Raw genomic sequence first — 11,291 nt, 5'->3', positions numbered from 1 at the left:
ACCTCAGTTAAAGCTTTGGAAACATCTGTGCATGGAACGTACTTGGCTTATCCCTGAGCATAGTAGCATTTACCTCAATGTTGTGTTGGCTGGCTACCTGAAATGAAGAGTGTTCATTCATTGAGCCATGCTTTCAGAAAGAAGTATTGTACAGCCACCCTCCTTCTGGACACAATCACATCAATCCTTCCCCTCCACTCCTCCCTCAACCCTAATTCTATCCCCAACTCTTCTATTTCCTCTACTCCTACTCCTCCACTCTCTCCTGATTTGTGTGTGTGCATTGTATTTGAATGGAACAAGAGAAAGCAGAGAAAAGAGAGAGGGAGATGGGACATCCAATACTGTGATTAGAAATATGGAGTGTATATCTGTTTGAGTCTAGTCTTGTCAGTCTCAGTCAGCACCACCACTACCTATCTCCACTCTTCTACTGACACGGTTAGTAACAATATACTTATCGCACCGACACCACACACACACACACAGAATATCTTCCGCTTTGTTTTCTTCTATATAGGATCAACACACAACCACACCCACCACACCACCCCACCCACAAACACGAGCAACAGCAACCAAGTAGATCCTTTTATAAAAAGCAACAAAGCGAAATATTCGGGTCAAGATATATTGTTTACAACCTGCAAAAGAGAAGGAGTGCTGTGGAGCTTGACAGACTAGACTTCAAACAGATATACACCCATATTTCTAATCACAGTATTGGATGTCCCATCTCCCTTCTCTTTCTCTGCTTTCTCTGTTCCATTCAAATACAATGCACCACAAAATAGGAGAGATTTGGGAGAGTAGGAGTACGAGGAAATAGAAGAGTTGGGGATAGAATTAGGGTTGAGGGAGGAGTGGAGGGGAAGGATTGATGTGATTGGTCCAGAAGGAGGGTGGCTGTACAATCAGCTTCTTCTGAAAGCATGGCTCAATGAATGAACACTCTTCATTTCAGGTAGCCAGCCAACACAACATTGAGGTAAATGCTACTATGCTCAGGGATAAGCCAAGTACGTTCCATGCACAGATGTTTCTCAAAGCTTTAACTGAGTGTCTGACTACTGTTCTGATATGGATTTGTACTCTGTTCTTTTCCAGTTCTCCTCCACAGCTGGCCAATTACTTGACTGACTGACTAACACTGACGGTTGAACATTGGCTGGTTGACTGAGGTATTCTCCATCTATCTTCCACTAATCCATTGTTTTCCTTGCAGATCACGTTTACAGATACACAGACAGATGGCTGACAAGCAGATCAGGTAAGTGCGGATAAGGATATTGATGGAAACAGAAGAATCTGAGAGGATTTTATCACATGTTTTAATTGATGTTCTAGTTTGAGTCTTGAACTAATTCCTCCACCATTTTCCCGCTCTCTCGTTCTTGTTTTTAACCTTTGTTATTGATTGGTCATTGTCACCTTTTTGATCCTGTCTCACCCTTCTCTCTTTCTCTCCCTCTCAGTTTACCTGCCAAATTGATCAATGGGGGAATTGCTGGACTGATTGGTGTGACATGTGTATTTCCTATTGACCTAGCCAAGACCCGTCTCCAGAACCAGCAAAATGGTTCCCGTCTCTACACCAGCATGTATGTACAATGCTGGTCAACACACTCTTTTAACCAGTCAAAAAATGTAAAAAAAATCTAAAACTAACTTGCAGTTTGCTTGTAGTATCTGCTTACCTCTGGTTGATTCTCTGAGGTCTTTGCACAGTAATCCTTTGTGTTCACTACACAGGTCAGATTGCCTTATCAAGACCATCCAATCAGAGGGGTACTTTGGCATGTACAGAGGTAGAACAAAATTGTGTGTGTGTGTGTGTGTGTGTGCTTGTGTGTGCGTGCGTGCGTGCGTGCGTGCGTGCGTGTGTGTGTTCATGCGTGCGTGTGTGTGTTCATGCGTGCGCGTGTGTGCACACAGGTTTGAGCATGTTCTTTGTTTATGACTCTGTGTCTCTATATTTCTTTGACCATTAGGTGCTGCTGTGAACCTGACTCTGGTCACTCCAGAGAAGGCCATCAAACTAGCTGCCAATGACTTCTTTAGACAGCACCTGTCCAAGGATGGGTGAGTAGTGCTCAGAGGCCTCTTTCAAACACCTGTCTGTCAAATACAATCATACACCAGTCGTAACTGACTGGTACACCAACCTCTTGCCCACTCTGATCTCTTTGAATAGATGTACTTGAAAGATGTAGTGTATACTATATCAGCTTTAACTAACTTCTTGTTTGGATTTGATATACATATCACAAATAGGATTTTAATAATATCTTCACTATGTGCTGGGATCTAGTGGTAATACATTAGAGGTATAAATATTTTGTAAACATACAGCATGGATGATAGGACCGATCCCATAGGCCCTGCAGCATTATCCGCATGACATACCTGGCCTATCTTTAGCGTCCCTCAACATTTCCATGGGGACCAACAACATGGCTGATAAATTATTGAGTGACCTGCGCTAGTGAACTGGTGAATTATTAACATGTTTCTAAGACTGTGTGAATCCGTGTGTGTGTGTGTGTGTGTGTGTGTGTGTGTCTGTGTGTGTATGTGTTTGTTTATGTATGTTTCTTTATGTGTATCACTAATGGTATGTTTCTTGTTTTATGCATGTTTATGGTCATGTCCTTTGTGGATAGAAACAGGGAGTTTTAAGTTGTATGCATTTTGTTTAATGTATGTAAATCACTTAGCACGACCATCCAGAGAAATTAGCAAAGTCATTGAACCAAAATGATTATGACATTTGTTCTCTCTCTCAGTCAGAAGCTCACCCTGCTGAGGGAGATGCTGGCGGGTTGTGGTGCTGGTACATGTCCAGTAAGATCATGTGGGGTATCAGCCTCAGACAGCTTTCTACTACCACTTGTGGCTCAACAGTAATTATGCACAATAGTTGTGTGTCTGCCTGGGTATTTGAACTCTTCTGAAACACAGTCACACTGTCTCTCCATCTCTTTGTCTCTCCATCTGTCAGGTTTTGGCCAAGACTGTTCGGGTTGGTCACTAGATGTCCCATTGCACCTTTTTTGTACCTTTTGTTTTTCTTGCTCTAATTATTGTTTGCACCTGTAGGTCATTCCCTTGTTAGTATTTAAACCCTGTGTGTTCCTTTTCCTTGCTCAGTGTTTGTAAGTTAGCAGCCCAGCCAAGCCTGTTTTATTCAGAGATTTCTCTTGTTGGATTTTCCAGAGGTTCTCTGGTTTAGTTCTTGTGTATTATTGATAGTCTTTTGAGGTTTGTTTTCCCTGCTGTTTTTACCACTTTGTGAAGTTTCTTTTGTATTTTTGAGGATTTCCGTTTTGTGCCTTTGGCTTTATTTTTGGACATTGTGGATTTAGTTTCTTTGCCTGAAGATTTTGTTCTTTATTAAACCACTATCGCTAGTACTGCTGTGTCTGCCTCATCTTCTGGGTTTCTGACGAGATTATTAGTGACTGTTTCTCGCCACCGGGTCCTGACAACCATCTCTCTGTTCTCTCCATCTCTTTGTCTCTCTGTCTCGCCATCTCTGTCTCTCCATCTCTTGCCTCTCATCTCCTCTGCCTCTCCATCTCTCTCTGTCTCTCCATCATGTCTCTCTGTCTCTCGAGTCTCTCCATCCATCTCTCTGTCTCTCTCGTGCTGTCTCGTCCATCCTCTCTCGTCTCTCTTGTCTCGCCATCCATCTCTGTCTCTCTGCTGCTCTCTCAGGTCTCTCTGTCTCTCCATTCTCTCTGCCTCATCTGTCTCTATCCCCTCTCCATCTCTTTTGTCTCTCCATCTCTCCGTCTCTCCATCTCTTTGTCTCTCCATCTCTCTGCCTCCATCTCTCTGTCTCTCTGTCTCTCCATCTCTCTGTCTCTCCATCTCTCTGTCTCTCCATCTCTCCATCTCTTGGTGCAGGTCATCATCACCACTCCCATGGAGATGCTAAAGATCCAGTTACAGGATGCAGGGCGGATAGGTGAGAAATGGGTAGAAGGAGAGAGGAGGTTGTATGTTCCCTTGTTCCCAGTCAGGGTGTCATGACTAACCAATGTCTTGTCAGCCAAACAAACACAAACAGATCACAGAGATCTGATCAGTTAGAACCAGTAACAGCCAGCATTGTTATTGTATCAATGTACAATAGTTATTTTATTGCTTGACCACATTTGTGACTCTTCCTTGTGTTCCTGTGACTCCTCAAATGTATTTTTGTTTGTCAACTTCTCCTGGTGCATTCCTGCTTCTCTGTCCCTGATTGATGATGTCACACTGATGATGTTGTGTGTGTTATGACACATGTAGAGGCTCAGAGGAAGCTGATGTCCCAGGCTGCAGTTGGGGCCCCTGGGGGCCCAGTGGAGTTGGGGTCCCATACAGCAATGCAGCTCACCCGGGAGCTGCTGAGGAGCCAGGGCATTGCAGGGCTCTACAAGGGCCTGGGGGCCACACTCCTGAGGTACATCTGCACGAAGACACAATGAAAACCTAACAAGAACACACACAAATTAAGATGATTCACATTTGATGGCCCATTCCTCTGTTCTCTTAGGGACGTGCCATTCTCCATAATCTACTTCCCCCTGTTTGCCAATCTGAACAGTCTTGGTGGCCGTGGGGCTGATGGCCCCGCTCCCTTTTATGTGTCCTTTGCATCAGGCTGCATCGCTGGCAGTACAGCTGCTGTGGCAGTTAATCCTGTGGATGGTAAGGACAGTCGTGTGTGTGTATACAGGTATGAGTGTGGGACTCTAGACTACCTTTACTCCAAACACAAAGACGCATACAAAGTTCTCCCTCACCCTCCATTTTGCAAATCAGACTATAATTCTATCCTCCTGATTCCTGCTTACAAGCAAAAACTAAAGGAGGAAGTACCAGTGACTCGCTCAATACAGAGGTGGTCAGATGACGCAGATGCTAAGCTACAGGACTATTTTGCTAGCAAGGACTGTTATATGTTCCGGGACTCATCCGATTTCATTGAGGAATATTACGTACATACCCCAACCAGAAGACATGGATTGCAGGCAACATCTGCACTGAGCTAAAGGGTAGAGCTACCGCTTTCAAGGAGCGAGACTCTAACCCGGACGCTAATAAGAAATCCTGCTATGCCCTCAGACGAACCATCAAACAGGCAATGTGTTAATACAGTACTAAGATTGAGTCCTATTACACCGGCTCCAACGCTCGTTGGATGTGGCAAGGCTTGCATACTATTACGGACTACAAAGGGGAGCTGACCAGTGACACAAGCCTACCAGATGAACTAAATGACTTCTATGCGTGCTTCAAGGCAAGCAACACTGAAGCATGGATGAGAGCACCAGCTGTTCCAGATGACAGTATGATCACGCTTGCCGCAGTCGATGTGACTAAGACCTTTAAAAAAAAATGTTTACCCCCTTTTCGATCTTGTCTCATCGGTGCAACTCCCCAACTGGCTTGGGAGGCGAAGGTCGAGTCATGCATCCTTCGAAACATGACCCACCAAACTGTGCTTCTTAACACCCACCCACTTAACCCGGAAGCCATCCGCACCAATGTGTTGGAGGAAACATCGCCAATTGTGCGCCGCCCTGTGGGACTCCCGATCATGGCCAGTTCTGATACAGCCCGGGATTGAACATGAGTCCGTAGTGACGACTCTAGCACTGCGATGCAGTGCCTTAGACCACTGTGCCACTCGGGAGGCCCATGAGTAATATCTTTAAACAGGTAAACATTCACAAGGCCGCAGGGCCAGATGGTTCCCAGGACGTGTACTCCGAGCATGCGCTGACCTACTGGCAAGTGCCTTCACTGACATTTTCAACCTGTCCCTGGCCGAGTCTGTAATACCTACATGTTTCAAGTAGACCACCATAGTCCCTGTGCCAAAGAACACCAAGGTAACCTGCCTAAATGACTACCAACCCATAGTCTCACGTCTGTAGCCATGAAGTGCTTTGAAAGGCTGGTCATGGCTCACATCAACACCATCAGCTCAGAAACCCTAAATCCACTACAATTTGCATACCGCCCCAACATATCCACAGATGACGCAATCTCTACTGCACTCAACACTGCCCTTTCCATCCTGTACAAAATGAACAATTACGTGAGAATGCTGTCCATTGACTACAGCTCAGCGTTCAACACCATAGTGACCTCAAAGCTCATCACTAAGCTAAGGACCCTGGGACTAAACACCTCCCTCTGCAACTGGATCCTGGACTTCCTCACTGGCCGCCCCTAGGTGGTAAGGGTAGGCAACAACACATCTGCCACGCTGATCCTTAACACGGGGCACATACTTAGTCCCCTCCTGTACTCCCTGCTCACCCATGACTGTGTGGCCACGCACGACTCTAACACAATCATTAAGTTTGCAGACGACACAGCGGTGGTAGGCCTGATCACCTACAACGATGAGACAGCCTATAGGGAGMWGGTCAGAGACCTGAAAGTGTGTTGCCAGGGCAACAACCTCTCCCTCAATGTGATTAAGACAAAGGAGATGATTGTGGACTACACGAAAAGGAGGGCCGAGCATGTCCCCATTCTCATTGACAGGGCTGTACTGGAGCAGGCTGAGAGCTTCAAGTTCCATAGTGTCCACATCACCAACACACTCTCATAGTCCAAACACACCAAGACAGTCGTGAAGAGGGCAGGACAATGCCTATTCCCCCAAAGATTTGGCATGGGTCCTCAGATTCTCAAAAAGTTCTACGGCTGCACCATTGAGAGCATCTTGACTGGTTACATCACTGCCTGGTATTGCAACTACTCGGCCTCCGATCGCAAGGGGCTACAAAGGGTAGTACGTACGGCCCAGTACATCACTGGGGCCAAGCTTCCTGTCATCCAGGACCTATATACCAGTCAGTGTCATAGAAAGGCCCTAACTCTTATTTTTCTTAAAACTGCATTGTTGGTTAAGGGCTTGTAAGTAAGCATTTCATGGTAAGGTTAACCTGTTGTATTCAGCGCATGTGACAAATAAAATGTGATTTGATTATGTCTGCCATGTGCCCTGTAAGCCAATTGATACAGTATGTGTATTACAGTGATTAAGACCAGAATTCAGACCATGACACGGGGAAGTCAGGAGGACACCTACGGCGGAGTGACAGACTGCATCAGGTAACCTCTCCTTCTCACTCTAACTCTTCCACTGCTTCCCTCCTGGTTTTGACAGGCCCTTTCTGATCAATTATATCCATATTATCTGATGGTAGAACATTACAACATCTACTGGTACTATGAAATAAACAGAGAAGGCATTTTAGGCTAGAATATACAGTACCAGAATATACAGTACCAGTCAAAAGTTTGGACACACCTACTCATTCAAGGTTTTTTCTTTATTTTTACTATTTTAATAGTAATAATGGTGAAGACATCAAAACTATGAAATAACACCTACTGTCACACCCTGATCTGTTTCACCTGTCTTTGTGATTGTCTCCACCCCCTCCAGGTGTCACCCATCTTCCCCATTATCTCCTGTGTATTTATACCTGTGTTCTCTGTGTGTTTGTTGCCAGTTCGTTTTGTTTCGTCAAGCCTACCAGCGTTTTTCTTTCAGAGCCTGTCTTTCGATTGTTCCTGTTTCCTAGTTTTCCCGGTGTTGACCATTCTGCCTGCTCTGACCCTGAGCCTGCCTGCCGTCCTGTACCTTTGCCCCACCTTTCTGGATTACTGACCTTTGCCTGACCTGAGCCTGCCTGCCATCCTTTACCTTTGCCCCACCTATCTGGATTACTGACCTCTGCCTGCCCTTGACCTGCCTTTTGCCTGCCCCTGTTCGAATTAATAAACTGTTGTTACTTCGACGTTGTCTGCATCTGGGTCTTACCTGAAACGTGATACCTATTGAATCTTGTAGCAAACAAAAAAGTGTTAAACAAATTAAAATATATTTTATATATTAGATTCTTCAAAGTAGCCACCCTTTGCCTGACCTCAACCCAATTGAGATGGTTTGGGATGAGTTGGACTGCAGAGTGAAGGAAAAGCAACCAACAAGTGCACAGTATATGTGGGAACTCCTTCAAAAAAGCATTCCAGGTGAAGCTGGTTGAGAGAATGCCAAGCGTGTGCAAAGCTTTAATAAAGGCAAAGGGTCGCTACTTTGAAGAATCTCAAATATAAAATCTATTTTCATTTGTTTAACACTTTTCTGGATACTACATGATTACATGTGTTATTTAATAGTTTTGATGTCTTCACTATTATTTTACAATTAAGAAAATAGTAAAAAATAAAGAAAAACCCTTGAATGAGTAGGTGTATCCAAACTTTTGACTGGTACTGTAGATACACCACTATATCACGACCCTCTTGTTTAACAGGAAGATTCTGCGCCAAGAGGGTCCCTCTGCTTTCCTGAAGGGGGCGTACTGCCGTGCTCTGGTCATTGCTCCCCTCTTTGGCATCGCACAGGTGGTCTACTTCCTGGGAGTGGGAGAATTCCTTCTCAGCTTCCTGCCTCAACAGAACAACTAGTCTTGCACTCTCATACACAGCCCACATTGGAGCCAGGTAATCTGTCACTTTCCTCTCAGACACAGCCAACATTAGCCTAAGCCCTAAGGAGTTAGTCAGAGAGAGACAGAACGGTGTGTGTGTTCTAGACCAAAGTTTGTCCTTTGCACCTGTTGAGGGTGTTCTGATAGGTCATAATTTATTATATCCCCTACCTGAGATGAATTACTGTAAATATTTAAATTTAGGTCTGATTTATAACTATATGATAATAATTCAATATAATTTCAAGTGTACTTTTAGTTGTGCTTTATCAAGGTTTAGTCATGGAATTCTCTTTATTGTTTGTACTAAGATAATGCTATCATAATATATAAATCTGTCAAACATGACTGTACTGTAATATCTTCTGTCTGTATTGATGCTATGTTTTCTTGTGGTTTTGTGGCTGTTTTGCACAGCTTCTGTACCTCTTTCCAAATMGTGTTTCCCTCTTCATCCATAAAGAAGCTTTAGAATTGCATTCTTCTTCCAAGAATGCACTGAGTATTTCATCACAGTGATACTAAGATCTGATCTGAGGTGTATTCACTATTCAGGATTACCAAAGATAACATAAGATGTTGGCAGATGTTGGAAACGATGTACTCAAGCTGTGGGCTTTGAAAGAGTCAACATTGCCTGCAGAAGACGTCGCTGGTTGGTGGCATTGGTGATTACACACCAAACACAATTAGTTGCCCAGCCACCATGTTGGCACCATTTTGTAACTAGATGTCAGTTCAGGGACCTGCCTGAATTTGTCCGATAGAAACTCTCACTTTCGTGGGCAAAATGTTTTCCGTTTGAAGTAACCGGTTTCTGTTAGAAAACATTTTGCAACAGACAAAACGTTTTGCAACAGAATCTGCATAATGAATACACCCCAGGGTTCTGAGAGTGGCCCTTCACTCAGCCAGAGTCAAGTCATCAAATCAAAAAGATAAAAACCCACCCTTGACATTTGTGCAAGCCCATCGCCATTATCATTACCGAAAGGTACATTTGTAGACCCTGTATGACCCTGTATCATAGTAACCTAGATTCTATATTGTGCTGGTTCTTCACTGGACCGTTATTCCCTCTTTTCAGGAGGACACATGCACGTCCAAGCACTTTTATGTCGCCACCCCTCTTCCCTCCCCTGTAGATATGGTGGGTGTTGGGTTATCAGTTTGGAGTTGTGAATATGGATGTACACTGAAGGTGTAAAACAGACTGACAGCTATTGTATTATTCATTTGAGGTAAAATAAGAACAGAAAAAATGTATTCCCCTCGTATATATTGCTGTCTGAAAATAATGAATGGGATTGTGCTACCRGTGTTGCCTTATGATTCTTTCTCTCTATTTGTGTGACAGCCTTTGGTGTGTGGTTTGTCCTCATTCTACCGTAACAAGTCTCAAGGAAATCTGAAGATTTCCCCTAGACTGTGGTAACCAAGGAAACAATGGAGGGATTGTTTGATGCATTTGCTTCACCAAATTAATCTATCTCAGTATCTCGCTGTCTCTGTCGGCCTGTCTCATTCATAAGGAACCATTGTCATGTGTCCATCCAATAGCCAGATTCTCTAGTTCACATGGGCATGGCTTTCCTTGTGTCCTGTTGCTTTCTTGGCAATATCTCATTTGGAGGAGATCCATTTCCCACCTGCAGTGTTTGTCTTTCTCCACTCCCATGGATACCACTCAGATCCCATTTGAAAACAAGCAAGCAGAGACACTGTGTATAGAGGACACATTATTTACACCTTCCGTTGTTATGTGGTTATTACAGTGTTAGCATCTGTCCAGTAGATGGAGCAGCTACAAGCCGGCATGCATTTAATGTATACTGCATTTCATAGAATTTAATACAATTACAAGAAGGAGATGTTATGTTTGTACTATGATTATTATTGATATTATTAATTACTAATAATCATTCTAATATGTTATTATTATGTACTTTGTATGCTGCACAGGGGAATATGGCTAATACAGGGTGGAGTCAAGGAACAGGGTAAACCGATAAGAAATGGGAAGAAGGGAAGGGAGGGGAAGAGGGAGAGATGAAAGATGGGGAGATCGAGGCACTCAACCAAATCAGGGCATTGATTACAAAAGAAGTGAGTGCCTGGAGGGTGAGAGTCTACTGCCAAGGACTGTCAAACACACACAGACCAGAGGGGATGTAGATGCCCCACCATCATTTAGATCAATTTCATCATATCAATCTAGATCCAATTTATCGTAGGCCTACTGTCACAGGCAGTGCCATACATTTCACTTTCATAAGACTTAAATTGCCTTCCTAGTGATCAATTAGCTTATTTACTATGACATTTCATATGTTGAGAAATTACATTATCAACGGGCATTGCAATAGCTATATTATTCACTCTGTTCCAGGGGAATGGGAGAGTATGGTGTGTAAATGACTCGTGAAATGACCTCTACCTCCTTTGATGGTGTATAACAGGCAGGAATTGTGTCTCAGGGCTATGAAAATGGAAGAAATTTTACCAGCAAGTATGGCTGAAATGTATAGGAATATCTACTGTAAGCGATCTAAATCTGTTACGGTTCTGTAATCATTATTTGCAATCTACAGTACAGTAAATGGCAATGGTTCACCAACAATTACAGTTTTTCTCAATTGCTAAAACACTAAAACCCATTGGCTGAACGAAGTTCCCAGCTGCCCGGACTCATTTAGCTAATTATGCAGTCTGTTGTCAATACCTTAAACCATTTCACATGGTAAAACACAATTTGCAGATCTCACTTAGACTTTTCAGCAA

General features: G+C 43.7%; 1 protein-coding gene across 4 annotated transcripts; it reads left to right on the top strand.

Moving 5' to 3' along the window:
- The first annotated feature begins 908 nt into the window (after positions 1-908).
- LOC111969477 (mitochondrial glutamate carrier 1) lies at positions 909-9,825 on the top strand. 4 transcript variants are annotated; one of them, XM_070439826.1, is made up of 12 exons: positions 917-988; positions 1,226-1,270; positions 1,476-1,601; positions 1,753-1,808; positions 1,992-2,082; positions 2,787-2,842; positions 3,908-3,970; positions 4,297-4,450; positions 4,544-4,698; positions 7,047-7,122; positions 8,334-8,523; positions 9,066-9,825. In XM_070439826.1, exons 2-11 carry the CDS (start codon positions 1,251-1,253, stop codon positions 8,485-8,487), a joined length of 951 nt encoding a protein of 316 aa, XP_070295927.1. In that variant the 5' UTR covers positions 917-988; positions 1,226-1,250; the 3' UTR covers positions 8,488-8,523; positions 9,066-9,825. The 4 variants fall into 4 exon arrangements, with proteins under 4 accessions (XP_070295928.1, XP_070295927.1, XP_023995670.1 ...); XM_070439827.1 differs by lacking the exons at positions 8,334-8,523; positions 9,066-9,825 and adding an exon at positions 7,599-7,817 and having other exon boundaries at positions 909-988; XM_024139902.2 differs by having other exon boundaries at positions 918-988; positions 2,787-2,844; positions 3,910-3,970; positions 8,334-9,825.
- Positions 9,826-11,291: the final 1,466 nt, after the last annotated feature.

The sequence above is a fragment of the Salvelinus sp. IW2-2015 genome, unplaced genomic scaffold (assembly GCF_002910315.2).
Source record: "Salvelinus sp. IW2-2015 unplaced genomic scaffold, ASM291031v2 Un_scaffold1947, whole genome shotgun sequence".
Lineage (NCBI taxonomy): Eukaryota > Metazoa > Chordata > Actinopteri > Salmoniformes > Salmonidae > Salvelinus > Salvelinus sp. IW2-2015.
Note: the sequence above shows the minus strand (reverse complement) of the source record. Positions and strands in the feature narration are given on the sequence as shown.

Excerpts from the sequence above, each read along its gene's own strand:
- LOC111969477 (XM_070439826.1), top strand. The coding sequence starts at position 1,251 with ATGGCTGACAAGCAGATCAG. Across the intron at positions 4,699-7,046 it reads GGCAGTTAATCCTGTGGATG|TGATTAAGACCAGAATTCAG; the intron begins GTAAGGACAGTC and ends TGTGTATTACAG. Across the intron at positions 7,123-8,333 it reads GGAGTGACAGACTGCATCAG|GAAGATTCTGCGCCAAGAGG; the intron begins GTAACCTCTCCT and ends CTTGTTTAACAG.